A 17,403-nucleotide genomic window follows, 5' to 3' on the forward strand; every position below is an offset into this window, starting at 1 on the left:
AATAACATTTTTTAACGCTATTATATTTCAATTCAAGCCTTTTACGTAACTAATATAAGAGCTAATTAAATTATGTAAACTTTATTTTTTCAAAAACAATTAATTTTCGATCATTTTTTTAAGTATTTTTATTTGAATTGATTATTCGAACGATACTTTATTACCTTAACATGATCAACAAAAAATTAGTTTACATAAACATGATGCCGTTGTCTCGTAACTTGTAACTGTATCATTTTGTAATACAAAACTTATTTGTGACATGTTTTCTTGCCAGTAACAAGAACGGAACTGATTTATTATCGAGTTAAAATCATTTTATTGGTAACGACGCAAAAATGTTAAAAGGGACGCGTGCTTGTAATTAGTTTTTTCGACATAGTTTGAGTGTACTCAATATCTTTCGGGACTTAAAATATGATGGATACTTCTTATAACGTCTTAGGAAAAGTACAGAGACATAGGTACATCAAAATTTCTAAAAATATTTAATACTACTTCAAAAAACAGCAAAATAAATAATCGTTTTCAAAATTGATTAATGCTAGCTAATAGTTTAAAAAAGTAAAAATAACTTGCCTAAAACGAAATTTATTACCTTTATCTATACGAAATGTATTTCTTACTAAGGGAAAAAGAAAAGATGCGAAAATATTTTTAATTACAATACAACTAAATTGATGAAACGCAGGAACCATCAAATTTCGAGCATATCATTTTTTGCAAACCAGATGGATGTTCATCTTGATTTTCCTGAAATTCTATGGGAAAAAAAGAGATACCTGAATGCGAACGTACACGTAGCAACAAATGAACCAATAACTGATACTATGCAATACAAAATTTATTTCTTTTCTGCAATTTTAGACACCGCTGTTATAGGTACCCGATTACAGAGAGAGATTGAGACATTAAGGATTGAAATGAAGTGTTATTAAAACTTTAAAATATTACAAAGGTATGGAAATTAAACTTATGTACCTAGCGACAATCAACCGAAATCTTTACAATTATTTATAAACCCCTAGAATGAATCCTCATGTTATTCTGAATTATGTATGCATAAGATTGAAATATAATAANTTTTAGTAATTTTCAAAATTACGATTGTAGAATGCTTTCAGTTGTATGCTGTATTATAAGAACGAAAAAATATACATTTTTATAAAATATACATTCGATAAAAAATTACAAATCAATCCAATCTCTATTTTTATTTTTAGTTTGAACTAATTTGTACACTTATTTATAAACCCCTAGAATGAATCCTCATGTTATTCTGAATTATGTATGCATAAGATTAAAATAAAATAAAAGATCTTAATTGCAAAGTGGTTACGCCACTGATTAGTGGACACCTTTTATACGTTTATAAATAAATAATTACCCTAACATAAGTATCTCTGGTTTAAAATTTCTGATCGTAATTTAAATACCACGTCCTTAAAATAAAATTACAAAAATTACAAAATTTTAAAATTGTTTGTTTTTACAATTACTGAATTTTGTTTTCTTCAACGTTTTTTAAAAAACACAAATTTTTTGATTGTGAGTTATATCGTGACCTCTTCAGTGTAAAAGAATAATTTGGATCCCGAACTTGAAAGTAATCTGTAACATTTAATGGGCGACATCTTATAGTCGATAGTTTAAGTTTAAAAAAAAGCGCCATTTTCTTGGGATTTTAACGGTCAAAAAACCTACGCAATAAGATATAGTACCTACATTGCAATATCTTTTTATTGATTTTTAGGTTTGCTTATAATTATTAATCTTGAGCAATTGGTCATTCAGTGTTAATTGTTTGTGATAGGATTGGAAAGAACGATTAATATACACATCGTTGTCAATTAATTTTATAGAAATTAACGTTGTCTGTCAAATTAGCATTTGTCACTGCGTAGGGACACGTCCTTCCATTCAATACCATTAATAATCATAATTTTGCATGTGTTGCTCGCCGGTTTTTCAATATTAGTTAGTTAAAAAGTTGTATTATCGTTATATTTAATAGTTAATATTGGTAAAATATGCAATCAGAAACGTTACAGTTAATTCAAATTCTCGAGAAGACAGTTTCTCCAGGTAAGTTATAACGAAATTAATTTGAATGTCAGAGGGTTGCCATTGTACTTGTTTTTCATTACTAATTTACTATCGGATTCTTGCGAAACCATAAAGATTATGCGGTTACAGATATTTTAATATTTTTTAATGGTACACGACTGGTTTTCTATATTTTACAAGGTTTGAGTTGACTCTGAACCCTATTTTTTTATAGATTACTGTATGCATGGATGATTTTGTATATAATAGCTACATGTTTTGATTTTAGACAAAGCCGAACTCGAACAGGCGTCAAGTTTTCTTGAACAAGCTTCACAAGCAAATCTTCCTGAATTCTTAAAAACACTCTCCGATATCTTGAGACATGGAGGCAATAGCCCTGTTGCTCGTATGGCAGCTGGCCTGCAACTCAAAAACCAACTCACATCAAAAGATCAGAATATCAAAATCACATACCAACAACGTTGGCTGGCACTTCCAGAAGAAATCAGGGATTACATAAAAAAGAATGTAAGTACAACATACAATTATTGTAGATTTCTCACTTAGTCAGTGATCTTAAATACTTTGGGATTTACTTATTACAGTTGTTGAATTGTGCTCTTCAATATTTATTTTCATGTCTTTGCTGATTTATTCTGTGTTTAACCTTAGTAGTGCTTGTACTATTATATTTTTTTGTTTCCATGTACATTGACAGATTGTCGGTGCATTAGGAACAGAAACAAATCGACCTTCATCAGCAGCTCAGTGTGTAGCTTATGTAGCAGTAGCAGAATTACCAACTGGTCAGTGGCCTGGTTTGATAAACCTTCTGGTTAATAATGTGGTTCAAGCCAACTCTACTGAGATGCAAAAAGAAGCCACTTTAGAAGCAATTGGTTATATTTGTCAAGAAATTGATTCAGAAGTCTTAGTGTCACAGTCAAATGCTATTTTAACTGCTATAATACATGGTATGCGCAGCACTGAACCAAGTAATCACGTCCGTTTGGCTGCCACAGAAGCTTTATTGAATTCACTCGAATTTACACGAGCCAATTTCGACCGGGACACAGAACGACACTTTATAATGGAAGTGGTGTGCGAAGCCACACAATCAGATGATACTCAAATAAAAGTGGCCGCCCTCCAGTGCCTTGTCAAAATCTTGTCTCTTTATTATCAGTATATGGAGACTTACATGGCCCAGGCCCTTTTTCCTATCACATTAGAAGCAATGAAATCAGAAAATGACGCGGTAGCCCTTCAAGGGATAGAGTTTTGGTCAAATGTTAGTGATGAAGAGGTTGATCTGGCCATAGAAGACTCGGAAGCGTCAGAGGCCGGTCGACCACCTACAAGAGTATCGCGACATTACGCCAAAGGAGCCCTACAATTTATCGTTCCCATTCTACTCCAAAAATTAACAAAACAAGAAGAATTAGATGACGAAGACGATTGGAACCCTTGCAAAGCCGCTGGCGTTTGTCTCATGCTGTTAGCTTCATGTTGTGAAGAGGAAATAGTGCCACATGTATTGCCCTTCATCAAAGAGAACATCAAGTCGAGTAATTGGCGGTTCCGGGACGCGTCTCTGATGGCATTCGGTGCTATTCTTGGTGGGTTGGACAATTCCACGCTCAAGCCGCTCGTTGAACAAGCTATGCCTACATTAATAGAGCTCATGTACGACACGAGTGTAATCGTGCGTGACACGGCCGCGTGGACGTTCGGGCGTATTTGCGAGATCATACCGGATGCGGCAATTAACGAAACTTTCCTCAAACCACTCTTGGAAAGTCTCATTAATGGACTGAAGGCAGAGCCCAGGGTCGCAGCCAATGTGTGCTGGGCATTTACAGGTAATTTTTTATAATACCAAATTATGATGTAACATTGGGGATATAGTTTAGAAAAATTTGCACATTCTTTGGACCATCAAATAATTAATTTAAAGGTTACAAGAAAAAATGCACCTAAGCATTCCATTTAATCTGTATGTGCTAATGACTTATAAATATATAAAATAATCAATTCTTACCAACAGAAACTATAAACACCATTAATCATGTACTTAGAAATAGTATAAACATTGATGCTCTAAAATCGCTACATCAAAGATACGTATAATCGGTTATGCTAATTGCATCCATAGTATGGGTATATTAATTTTAGTACAGCTAGTAGATTGATGATAGAATAAACCGTTCGTATATTGTCACCTCCTTTGAATGGGTGATTATTGTAGAATCCAAAAACAAAATGCAAAATATTGTTGGATATAACATTTAACTTTGAGTACTTTTGTCTAAACCAACCTGTATGCTACAATTATTATTTCTGTGCAAAAGGCTACTAACCTGTATGCTTTAAAAATAAATTAATTTTTCCCTAAACTGAAATTGAATACCTTTTTTTCATTTCTAGGTCTTGCAGAAGCAGCTTATGAAGCTGCAGACGTTAATGAGCAAACGAATCAACCGGACACGTACATTTTATCTCAGTATTTCGAATTCATAGTTCAACGACTGTTAGAGACTACTGAGAGACCAGACGGTGCCCAAGCCAATCTTAGGCCCGCTGCATACGAAGCTCTGATGGAAATGGTGAAGAACTCGCCACGCGACTGTTATGTAACCGTTCAAAAGACGACGATGGTCATCCTTGAAAGGTTACAACAAGTACTTCAGATGGAATCGCACATAGCAAGTCATAGCGATAGATCGCAATACAACGATTTGCAATCGCTCCTTTGTGGTACTTTACAGTCGGTGCTAAGAAAGGTAACACCTGAGGATGCCCCAAAAATTTCCGACTCCATTATGACCGCCCTCCTTAGCATGTTCAGTTCGAATTCATGCAAAAGTGGCGGAGTACAAGAGGATGCGCTCATGGCAGTTTCTACCTTGGTGGAGGTAAGTTAAATATTTTGTTATGGAGTCCAAAAAACATACAGGGGTCTCCTACAATGACCTTAAGGCTAAAGTTATAGGGTACCGATAAAATAAAAAAAATTAGTTTGTAGAAAGTTGCTAGTTAAAATTTTCTTTGCAACAAAAATTATAAAAATCAAAGCCCAGTAATGGTAAAAAATATTTTATAATACAATATATAATTATTTTCATTTATTCATTTTATTCATTTTTCAATATTTTAATTTTCATAGTTCCTGAAGAAGTATAAATTGAATTCATAATTTTATTTTTATTTGTTAATTATTGACTAGAGGAATTGCTTAGTTATAATAATATACAGCACCGTTGTTCTTCAGTACTGTCCTTTCACAATTGCGGTAATTCGAGTATTTCTATTTTATCGTATAATTTGAACACAGACAGCGAAGTACAATCAATATATCCCTTCAACAACTTAAACATAAGCTAAGCAATCGTAGAACAGTCGTGTGTGAACCAAAGATATTCAACTTACATTTGGACACGTTCAAGTATGATTATTTGTTGCGATTGCTAAGAGGTCAAGTGGTTGAACTACACATGATTTTACTCACAACTCCGAAATTTAATTCTACTTAAAGTTCCTATTTGCTTGTAACGTTTTTATTTTTTAGTTGTAATTTAAAGTATATACTTTTAAATGACTTTAGTAGTTACAAATAACCCTAATGTATACTACTGATAATAACTTGTATTAAAAAACAACTTTTCCGATAGGTTCTCGGCGAGTCGTTTATAAAGTACATGGATGCATTTAAACCTTTTCTTTACATCGGTTTGAAAAATCACCAAGAGTATCAGGTGTGCGGTACAGCTGTGGGCCTCACAGGGGACATTTTTCGCGCCCTTAAAAGCAAGGCTTTGCCCTATTGCGACGAAATAATGACTCTCTTGTTGGAAAATCTGGGTGATAACACGGTCCATCGGAGCGTCAAACCGCAAATCTTGTCCGTATTCGGTGACATCGCATTGAGCATCGGCGCTGAGTTCAAAAAGTACTTGGACATCGTTCTCACGACCCTCGCCCAGGCGTCACAGGCCCAAGTCAATCGGGACGACTTCGACATGATCGATTACTTAAACGAGCTGCGAGAAGGCGTTTTAGACGCTTACACTGGCATCATCCAAGGGTTGAAGGGCGACGATCCGACGCCGAATCCGGATGTGCTCTTGCTCGAAACCCACATACCCTTCATCGCACATTTTATTACAGTCGTGGCTCAAGATGAGGAACATTCTGACGGAACTGTAGCTGTTGCGGCCGGACTGGTTGGTGATCTTTGCGCTGCATTTGGCGTTCCCATGCTCCGTTTCCTTGACCTAGAACCCATTAATAATATGCTCGCTGAAGGAAGAAGGAGCCGGGTCAGTCGCACCAAAACACTGTCCACATGGGCGACGAAAGAAATGCGCAAACTTAAGGCCAATTCGACTGCAGCCGTTGCAAGCTGGTGAGTAAAGTTTATAAATGAATTCATTAATTCGGCGCTTGATTGACGTTTGTAAAAAGTTTAAAAAAAAAGAAATATTTCAAAACTTTAATTTGTCTTTATGCAATTTTAATTGAACTGAATCAATCACAATTTTAAAAACATTTTTTTGCAATGTTTAACATCACAATACATGAACATATAAAACATAGAAATGTTTTTGACTGAAATCTGCATTTCAAGATTGGCAAAAAATTTAATTGAAATTCGTGCTCATATAAATTTATTAATTTTGCTGTTAGTGAATAAATGAGTTATTAAGTGGTTATTTTTAAAGCAATTTTTTTGCATAATTCTTTAACACTAATTTTTAGTTTGATTTTTGATGATTATCAAAATTTCCGAATGATTCTTCTATTTTCCTTAGGTTTAATGTTCATTTATGTGATCTTTCGAAAACTTAAATAGGTAATTTCTCGTGTAAGATGTGAATGTATAAACTCATTGCTGAACTGAATTAACTGAACATTTATGTAAAAAAGCACTAATTCGATTGCACGATAAAGTTAATTAACTGTAAACGCATACTTAAAAAAGACAGCTTGCATGGACTGTTTTGAATTTTGGAATGATTTTTTTTATTCCTATTTACAACAGATTTGCTCTGGTCAACAGTGATTTGAGCCAATGGAGCCAAGTCAGCTCGTGGTCCACGGCAACAGTTTGGGATAAACAGTACGCGTAACTTATATTACTACACAAAAACAAACACTTTACATACATTCATATAAATAATATAATCGTTTGACTGTCGTTTAAAAACAAAAAAAAACATTTAAAAAAATCATACAATAATAATGATAATGATAAAAACGATCAATAGCCCGAGGTTATTAATAAGTAACCAAGCAAACAAATTAAACTCTGATACAATTAATGAATAATAAGAAACATGTCTCCGGTTTTTTCTTTCGTTCGTTTGTTGGTTGTTAAACCGGCCACATCATAACGTTGTTGTCCTTTGTATTTCGATTAATAATTTTTAATTGCAAAAAAAACGAATGATTTTGAATTGATTAATTGAACGGTAATAATCGAATTACCTTTAAAATTAACTACAACAACAACGTAATATATAATAACTGACATTAAATCTATTTTTAATTCGACATGGTACCGTCCCTCCGAATGGATGTAAATTCCGGTCTCTATTAGTTTATTTTCACTATTTCGGTTCCGGGGTGCCGAACGTAAGTGTGTTGTGAACGTTCTCAATTTTTCCCTTCTCATTCTTTATCTTTTAAAAAATATGTAACCAATTCAATTTCTACAATGGGACAATATAATAACGTTTATTATTAACACAGTGATCGGATTGTCGGTAAAATGGCGAGTGCGAATAATCGTGGGGCATACAGTATGTTGTAATACATATGTATTTGTTGAAGGCGATTTTTATTATGATTGTGTTGTGTCGTGAGTGCGGAGACGAACGCCTGTTGTGTTGAAGACTAATTATTAATTGTTATATATGCGAATTATCTTCCTTTTCCACATCATCTTTTACACGGTGCAACGGGATACAACAACTAAAACAACTCCCTCGGACTCTCGAAGTTTTTTGGTAGATGAAGTCGACGACAAACGGCACCCAAGATATACAATGGAAAGGGGAATAATAAAATGAAAATGAATATCTGTGTTGCGCTCATTTTCTTTTTTCGGTACTGCGTGTGTTTATCGAGAAAATATAGTAATTAAAAAATAGTGTAAAAAATACGAAAGCATTGTTCGCCGTACATATCGATTTGCTACCGCCATGTAGTGGTAGCTCAATGGTATTTCGAGGGTAAGTTTATGGTGCACATGCTCGACACTTAATCTCGTTTTTAGTAATTTTCAAAATTACGATTGTAGAATGCTTTCAGTTGTATGCTGTATTATAAGAACGAAAAAATATACATTTTTATAAAATATACATTCGATAAAAAATTACAAATCAATCCAATCTCTATTTTTATTTTTAGTTTGAACTTGTTTGGTCACCCTATAGACTTCTTGTTAAATTAAGATACAAAAGCAAGAAGACCAATCTTCGGCAAAACTAATGTCATAAAGATAATTATTTATAGAAAAAATGCGATTAAGTGTCTTTCGAAACAATTCCATTAATTTCACGTTAGTAGTGTTTGTACTCAGGAATTTTTGAGAATAATATACTTTTGCGAATGGTATTTTTTTGAAAGTTTTTGTGAGGCCGTGTGTGCCTTGCATGAAAGGTGCGTGAAAGCCAAATTGTTTAGACTGTGGACAGTTTGGTGGTTGATGACGTTCTGATGAAAGAGGAACGAAGCAATCTGTGATTTGAGAACGCTTCAATTTGTTGCCAAAAATGAAACAAAAAAATAATAAAATAAAATATCGTATATCGATAAAAATGATTCCATTTAAATAAATAAATGATGAAGCCTTCTCAACATTATTTATGAATTCCTTGAATGTGTGATATTTGATACATGTACATGTAGACGACGGAGCCACCAAGGGGGATGAAAAAGTGAAACGAATACAATTCATGCCCCAAAACCGTCCCGTCGTCTGTGTATGATTCTTAGCTTGTATGAAATTTTAGTATGTAAGTAAGCGTGATTGTTATTAAAAACAACAAAAAAGATAATAAAGGCCCCATTTTATATTTTTGGTATGTGCAAATATTTTTTTATATACTTACTATTTTAGCCGAATCTCCAAAATGTCTATTTAATTTTTACGAGTTTTGTTTATATGCACGTCTTATACATACATAATATAAAAGTGGTCGTCAACTTCTATGAAATTTTATTTTTATTTTAAAATTGTAAAAGTAAGACCTGTTTTATATTATTATTAGAATGGATAAATTAATTTCTTATTACATTAGAAGTTAATGTTAACAAAATTAACTATTTCAAAGAAGTTTCATGTTATTTTCATTCAACTCAAAGATTAAAGAGAAAAATACAGTATTTAAATAAAATTATCTGTTCATTTGTATTGATGATTCTTCTCTTCAAATAAAAAGAATGTAAGTAAGTATTTTTTGTCTGTCTTAACATTTTTTATATCCCTTGCCCTTGATATAAAGAAAGGGTCCGTCCTTTCTTAAACCAAATTTATTGGTCAATTAATGTAATTTTTTTAAATGTATAGTGCTATCGTTCGTGCACATAAACAAAACATGTTACAAATACTATCCTAAGAGGCAATAAGTAATCAAATTTAATAAAAATGCCGCTGCTTAAGAAACAATTTTTTTTGTTTGCCTAATTATCTATTATTTTCGTTTTGCAGCAACTAATGTAAGGTACTAAATTTCGAATACTACATTTATGTTACTGCTCTAGCATAAATAGATAACTGAAATAAAAAAGAAATATCGACTTGTTAAATAGTTACTACTACTACTATTATTATATGATAAGATATAGGTCGCGATGGTATTTCTGTTTGAGTGTTATTTTGCTAGTTTGTGAATCAAGAGTGCCATGATAGTTTGTCTGTAAATCAGCCCCCAGTAAACCAATGTTTAACAATTAAACAAAAAATACAAAAGAGTGTGATAAGACTGACTGACCAGTGTTCACTAATCATATTAAAATTAAAAAATAATTGAAGGGTAATTATTATGAATTACTTGTACTTCTTGTAAGGTTATTGTTAAACATTGGTCCGATTTTTTTTGCAGAAATGTTACCATGTCTATTTAGGTGCCTATGACCCATCTTGGAAATTGCTGTATTTTGAAAACCATGTAAAGTCAGCACGCTGTTCTCAAAAAAGTTATTTAGTTTATCGGGACTTTGTTACATTCTTAATAATTTGGTATTTTTTTCTTTAAAATGTAGCTACTAAAAAACATAAATAAAAACTACATACATTATATTTCTAATTTTTCAAAGCTCCCATTTCTGTTACTTTTTATTTAAAATAGATAAATAAATGCCTTTTTCTTTAAAAAGAAAGTACATGCTTTATCTTTTNACCTCTGATTCAAAAACCAAATTATATTACATTTAGTGACAACAATATAATAATTTAATAAATTTTGTCTTACTCAAAAAAGCTAATTTTCATAAAATAACGTTCCATTCATTTTAATAATAAAAACATTACAAAACTTTTTAATTTTACCATATCTATTATTAGTTACTTTAAGAACTTCCTGTATACTTTTACTATTTCAAAGTTTAAGGAATGCATCATTAATGAAGTTGATTTTCTGAGTTTATTATTTTTGCTTATCTGAATTTCCTTCATAAAACTAGTGAGGTTTGTGTATCGACAATAATTAGTTTCATTAGAGCACTTTTTTGGCAAAGTAGCTTTATTAAATTACTAGATTTGACCTAATACGCTTGCCATTTATTGATGTATAGAAATGATAATCCTATAAATGTTTCTACTATGGCTTCAACACATTTCCGTTGGAAAATAATTATTAACTTTTTCGTAAAATGGAATCCTCTGCTAAACAATCAAAGTGTAATGTAAGTATGTTACTATATTGTCATTTTATTTATTACAAAATAATCAAAATTAATTTACAGGATTCTTTGGATTTGGACGACATCCTACCACAAGTGGGAGAGTTCGGAAAATATCAAAAACTGATGTTATGGTTCGTGTGTCTTCCTGCATGTTTTCCTTGCGGTTTTTGCGCATTCAACCAACTCTTCATGACAGATGTTCCGGAACATTGGTGTACAATTCCCTCTTTAGCAAATACAACTATAGAATTAAGAAAAAAATTGGCAATACCGTTCGATAACGAGACCTTCAGTAAGTGTGAAAGATATGCAGTGAATTGGACGAAAATTGTTGAAGAAAACGACTTGAATTATAACGACATTCAAACAAATATTTCATGGCCTAAAGAGAAATGTTTAGACGGTTGGGAGTATAACAAATCGGAAATTTCATCTAGTATTGTTATTGATGTATTCAACACATATTTGATTAAATAAAAATATATGAGTTTTCCGGTTTTAGTTTGATCTTGTCTGTGAAAGGGACATTTATCCAACAATTGGTCTTACAGCACTGAATATAGGGGGTCCCGTTGGAGTTTACTTTTTTGGTTTTTTGAACGACAGAATTGGAAGGAAGAAATCGTTTTTTGTTTGTCTGACAACTGTCATTTTTGGAAGCATATTAACAGCAACGGCTCAAGATTTTCTTTGGTGGGCCATCAGCAGAGTTATTGTAGGTCTTACCGTACCAGCAATATACCAAATACCATTTATAATCTGTGGGTAGTAATTTTACTTTTCATTTATTTATTTTTGTAAACTATTCTGTTTATTTAGCATTGGAACTTGTGGGTCCTAACTATAGATCGTTTGTAACTGTAATGACTTGTATGTTCTACACTGTTGGTTTGATGATTTTGGCTGGTATAACATACTTGATTCGAGATTGGGTCCATTTGACGCTTGCTACGTCAGTTCCGTTTTTTCTTTACTACTTTTATTGGTTTGTTTTACCAGAAAGTCCACGATGGCTTCTGGCACGAGGAAAGTTTGAGGAAGCTGCACAAACCCTTCAGAAACTTGCACAAATCAATGGGAAAGAGGTACCGCCCAGTTTCCAGCTCCAACTTGAGCAGAGAATTTTTGCAAGCAAAACCAACGAAGAGACTATAAAACACGGCGGTTTGAAAGATCTGTGTTTTACGCCTAATATGCGTCTCAAAACGTTCCTGATAACTGTGAGCTGGTTTTCGACTGAGACCGTTTACGTTGGTTTAAGTTATTACAGTCCTGCACTTGGAAATAATCAGTATCTTAGTTTTTTCATGTCATCCCTTGTGGAAATACCCAGCTACTTATTGTGCTGGTTTTTGTTGGATAAATGGGGCAGAAGATGGCCGTTGAGTTTGTCTATGACCATTAGTGGGTTGTGTTGCATTGGAACAATGTTTGTAGCATCAGGTGGGCGTCGATCTTCTGGAAATATATAAAACCTTTAATAGCAGTTTTCTATTTTTTGTTTAGGTGACGAAAAGACAATATTGGTGCTTTATTTAGCATCCAAATGGGCAATATCAGCATCTTTCTTGATAATATACCCTTTTGCTGGTGAACTTTATCCCACGCAATTGAGAGGGATCGGTATTGGCGCCTCTGCATATATCGGTGGCTTGGGGTTGATAATAATTCCGTTTATCAATTATTTGGTAAGTTATTGTTCTTTTATTTAATTTAAATCTGTTTATTAATTAAAAAATATTTTGAGGGCTTAGAAAACAAATCTCTCCCTCTCTTAATTATGGGCATTGTCTCTGTGATTGGTGGAGTTTTGACGTTACGATTACCAGAGACTTTACATCATCGATTGCCTCAAACTGTTGAAGAAGGGGAAGAATTTGGAAAGGACTTCTCTTGGGCCGATTGTTGCCGCTGTATACCGTTAAAGTAGGTTTAATTATTTAAGATTTTTGAAATGAAAGATATTTTATTTTAGACCTCAAGCTGCTGATAGTACTTGCTCATATGAAGACCTAGAGCTGGAAGCAATGAAATTCAATGATGACATTTCGGAAGAAACGCCCCTTGGAATATGCCAAAGAAGACTATCTATGAAGAAATTGGTGCGCCAAGCGAGCGTCCTGGATACGCAGAAGGATACGGATGGGTCCATGAAAATGACTTATTGGTTTTAAAAGGTAATAAATACTCATTAAATTAAACACTAATTTATAGTGGCACTAATAGATTGCACATGTATATTAATCACATAATTAAAATATAAAACTGAGTGCAATCTTTATTACTTAAAAAATAAAAATAGTAATCCCGTGTAATCCCGTTTTGCTGTAAAGGTCTACAAGAATAGCCTGGCACTTTTTTACTTTTTTAATTTTTTATAGCGATCTCAAAAATTAATTTATATAATGTGCATTGAATTTTACGTTATGATTCTAAAAAAAAAAATAAAATAAAAGAACTGTAATAAAAACCTATTGTCGTTTAATACGGTTACGAAAAGCATGTACCTATGTATTTTTAGCATTTTAACTAGTCAGGGCTCGTGGTCAATTAATGAAATTAATGAGGAACATGATTACGGTACATAACGTTTGCTATTCACCAAATTAAAACATAGTTATAACAACCACGTTTAAACAGTAGAGAGTTTAGTGTTATTGTACGTGTTATCTATTAAGTTTATTAGTTAGTCGATAATACTTAACATTTTTACTACTTTCTATTTTTATTACTTCAACTGTTAATACTATGGGTACCCAAAGAAATTTCTTCGGATGAGTTATTGTATACAGAAAGCCCAAAAAAGTCTATTTCTGTCACCATAGGTATTCCAATTTTCAATTTTGTCAGGCTTAATTATATTATTGTTGAAACAAAAGTGGTCCGGCAAAATAATTGGTCAATGGTTTTAAGTTAAAGAAGTTTANAATATTATTTTAATTATGATATGATTACTGCAAGTAATATTATTTCTACAGTGTGTCATTGTAAAATACATAAATAATATGGATATGTTAATTTGCATTTCATCTAATTTTTGAAAATACATTAAAATAAAATATTTATCAGTGTATTATATATTATACCTACATTTTTGGATTAAAACGTAACAATTTCAATATTTAAAAATGAGACGAAAATGTGTATGTAAGGTATTATTTGACCAGATGAGTAAAATTAAATAATAAATAATAAAAAATTATTTTGGGGCGAAATGTCGATATGGTTGCATAACCAATAACGTTGTTGGCTTAATTTTTGTTATAGAATATGAACGATATATCAATGAAATAACCTTTGAAAAGTTATGAAATTTGGAGTCGTGTAAATCTAACACCCGCTATAAATAAACCCCTGATTTAAACTTTTAACAATAAATTGTGCGTCGTTTGCGGATTGTAAATATGTAAGTATCATAATTGTGCGTCTATTAATTTTGTTACAAAAAAGGAAAATTATTTCGGGTGCAGGTGGAAATTGAATGTCAATTTATTCAAAAAATACTGAAGATTTAATTGACACCAAGCGTATCATTTGTGCTTGAAGATTGAACTATTATAACAAGCGGAGTTTATTCTTATTTTATTTATGAGTAATGATTACAAACAACACTAAGCATACACCATAGACATACACTAACTTTTTCAGTATTATATGTAATTATTACTAATAAACTATATAAAGATAAATTTCACTTTTAGATCAGTCTTCAAGCACAAATGACACGCAATCAATCGGCGTCAATTAAATTATTATCTCTTTGGTAGTTTTTGAATAAATTGTCATTTAATTTAAACCTGCACCCGAAAAAATTTTCCTTTTTTTTAACAGAACTAATGGACGTGTAATTATGATATTTACATATTTAGAACCCGCAAACGACGCACAATTTATTGGTAATGTTTAAAAGAGAGCATTATTTACATCGGGTGTCAGATTCACACCACCCTTGACAGTATATATTTGTTTAATCTATGGTCGAAGGTAATATCCAATAAGTTACTCTTTGTATATTTATTATCTATGACGCTCTTATTAAATGCTTTCATTTTGTGGAACGTATTTTTGTGTAACCTGGATTGACAGTTTTAACACAGGCGTTTCTCTATTATTTAAGGGGCTCTAATCAAAACTATTTAAATTAAAAAATTTAGTTAACATTTATGTTTATTAAATTATATCTGCTTTTATTCAACTATTCTATACACTAGCATCCCAATAATTTTCCACTGCTATAAGGATATTTTGAACTGCACTTTACACTTATGAAAAAAGTATTTCGGGCTATTTGCCTATGCAGTTTTCTCAGTGCTTTGGATTGTTGAATATAGTAGTGGATACTACAAAGTTGTTAGTCCAGAATTGCTCTTCCAAATTGTCTACACTGCATTGTTCTCCTGGAGAGTTGGTCACGGACTTATTAACGTATGTAATATATTCATTAAACCAAGTCAAATTCCAAAGGCAGAGGGAAATACAATAATAGAAATGTTTAAAGATCCACCTAGGACAACTAGGAGTAAAAGTAAAAACAAAGAGAACAATGAGACAGGTAACACAGTCGAAACGCCTGTTCTATTAGAAATACTAGATAAAATAAACGATCTCGCAATGCAATTTGGACAAATAAAAAATGATCATAGTGAAATAAGGATATTACTAAGCGAAATTAGAAATATTCGTGAGGATCTAGAAAAGAAAAACAAAGCTTGGGTGGAGGAAAGGAACACTCTGCGGAGAGAAATTGATGAATTGAAACGGAAAGGAGAAGTCAGAGAAAGACGGGACGTACAAAGTAATATAGTAATAAAAGGGTTTGAGCCCGCTCCAGACAATTATAGGAGAGAAGTTTATGACCTAATGGTAGAAAGACTAAATATAGAGCCTCAAATTCAGGACACCAAATATGTTAAAATTAGGGAAACGGGATTCGGTTTCATTATAGTCAAATTAAGCAGTGTTGAAAACAAAAATAGTATTATGGCAAATAAACATAAACTTAGGGGAACAAGGATTTACATCGAACATGAAAGAACAAGCGCTGACAAAGACATCCAGAAACAAATCGGCAGAATTGAAGAAAACAAAAAAGCAGAAGGAAGGATGGTAAAAATCGGCTATAAAAAACTTATAATCGATGGAACTGAATTTACATGGCAAAATGGAAAGGGTTTAATACAGTCAGAAGACAATCAATATTCATATCAGAATAGGGAGAAAGAAACTTCACTTTCACCGCGAATCAGTAGATTTCGCACCCCAACCAAACAATAATCACCAACACACGGTCGAANTTTAACTCCTCTTTAAAAAGAACGGAGTCTAACAGTGAAATTACAATTGCTATACTAACGATGAAAATGCTCTGCAATACAGTGGGTTGCCTAGAAGTAGGAGCAATTGCAGCAGTTTTTAATAGACGAGTACAATGATACAGTACTAATTGTAAGCAACTGAATTTTCAGATTTCAATAAATAAATTGGATATTTTTACGATGTGTACAGTTCATCAGGTTTTTTATAGGATTTGTAACAGTGAAACATTTTTATAGTTAAAAATGCATACAAAAATATTAGATTAGCATTATTTAGAAAAATTGTGCTGTTTATTTTTTGATTAAATGTTTCGTTATGAAGAAAGGTGAGAGTATAAGAATGTACCCATAAGGTAATAATACTTAGGAATATGCTTGATAATCAAAAATAGTAATCGTTTAAAAAGGAAAGCAATCTATCCTTCTTTTCAACTTTGCGTGTAACATTAAGAACAAAGCAATGAATTTTTAGGTACCTAAATTGTGGAATTATGCATTTTTAAAAAACAATATACTTTATTTTAACAGTCCTACAACCATAACACTCTTCGGGTGATATCTGTTTGTCTTCGTCCCAATATCTAATGACTTTTTTATAATCACATCAATTGGTCATCTTGCCTTTTTGACTCGAGATACACTTTCGGAATAGAATCATGAATTTCCTGAATAGGAAAAACTAGTCGAAGTGAATTTAAAAATTAATTAATTTACAATTTTATTAATTTAACAGTGAAATTTTGTACACCCTTACAGGCATTCCTGCTTTTATTAAGGTGTTTTTAACTAATACTTAATAGCAATTCGGAAACACTGTTTGCCTAGGTCACAGATACATGTACGAGGTCTGTTCAAAAAGTATCGCGAATTTTGTGTTTTTTGAAAAATTATTTAGTTATTCATGAATATCAATTTTGTCCCCCCTTTCAAAGTAATCATTTTATAAATTGTAAAATATTTGTTTTACAGTCTTTTGTTATAAACAAATTCAAAATTTTCCTTATTGTAATTGCGAAAAATAGGTACATTGCTTTTTTTGGCTTATGCTCCGAGAGATCTATAAATTTGGCAGAACCCCTACTGCCAAATTAAATCGATGACGATATTTTTAACTAAAATAATTTCAACT

At 32.2% G+C, this 17,403-nt stretch overlaps 2 protein-coding genes across 4 annotated transcripts; both read left to right on the forward strand.

Moving 5' to 3' along the window:
* Positions 1-1,883: 1,883 nt before the first annotated feature.
* Positions 1,884-10,354, forward strand: LOC108739827 (importin subunit beta-1). 2 transcript variants are annotated; one of them, XM_025975701.1, is made up of 6 exons: positions 1,887-2,085; positions 2,336-2,577; positions 2,768-3,911; positions 4,477-4,964; positions 5,721-6,454; positions 7,091-10,354. In XM_025975701.1, coding segments are annotated over exons 1-6 (2,664 nt in total). In that variant the 5' UTR covers positions 1,887-2,030; the 3' UTR covers positions 7,092-10,354. The 2 variants fall into 2 exon arrangements, with proteins under 2 accessions (XP_018329398.1, XP_025831486.1); XM_018473896.2 differs by lacking the exon at positions 7,091-10,354 and having other exon boundaries at positions 1,884-2,085; positions 5,721-6,458.
* A 217-nt stretch (positions 10,355-10,571) lies between these two features.
* LOC108739823 (carcinine transporter) lies at positions 10,572-13,404 on the forward strand. 2 transcript variants are annotated; one of them, XM_018473891.2, is made up of 7 exons: positions 10,599-10,959; positions 11,020-11,409; positions 11,462-11,720; positions 11,779-12,402; positions 12,466-12,647; positions 12,707-12,885; positions 12,935-13,404. In XM_018473891.2, exons 1-7 carry the CDS (start codon positions 10,927-10,929, stop codon positions 13,131-13,133), a joined length of 1,866 nt encoding a protein of 621 aa, XP_018329393.1. In that variant the 5' UTR covers positions 10,599-10,926; the 3' UTR covers positions 13,134-13,404. The 2 variants fall into 2 exon arrangements, with proteins under 2 accessions (XP_018329394.1, XP_018329393.1); XM_018473892.2 differs by lacking the exon at positions 12,935-13,404 and having other exon boundaries at positions 10,572-10,959; positions 12,714-12,831.
* The last annotated feature ends 3,999 nt before the right edge of the window (positions 13,405-17,403 follow it).

This window comes from Agrilus planipennis, unplaced genomic scaffold, assembly GCF_000699045.2.
Source record: "Agrilus planipennis isolate EAB-ADULT unplaced genomic scaffold, Apla_2.0 scaffold253, whole genome shotgun sequence".
NCBI lineage: Eukaryota > Metazoa > Arthropoda > Insecta > Coleoptera > Buprestidae > Agrilus > Agrilus planipennis.

Excerpts from the sequence above, each read along its gene's own strand:
- LOC108739827 (XM_018473896.2), top strand. The coding sequence starts at position 2,031 with ATGCAATCAGAAACGTTACAGTTAATTCAAATTCTCGAGAAGACAGTT. Across the intron at positions 3,912-4,476 it reads TGTGTGCTGGGCATTTACAG|GTCTTGCAGAAGCAGCTTAT; the intron begins GTAATTTTTTAT and ends TTTCATTTCTAG. Across the intron at positions 4,965-5,720 it reads CAGTTTCTACCTTGGTGGAG|GTTCTCGGCGAGTCGTTTAT; the intron begins GTAAGTTAAATA and ends CTTTTCCGATAG.
- LOC108739823 (XM_018473891.2), top strand. The coding sequence starts at position 10,927 with ATGGAATCCTCTGCTAAACAATCAAAGTGTAAT. Across the intron at positions 11,410-11,461 it reads CATCTAGTATTGTTATTGAT|TTTGATCTTGTCTGTGAAAG; the intron begins GTATTCAACACA and ends TTCCGGTTTTAG. Across the intron at positions 11,721-11,778 it reads CCAAATACCATTTATAATCT|CATTGGAACTTGTGGGTCCT; the intron begins GTGGGTAGTAAT and ends CTGTTTATTTAG.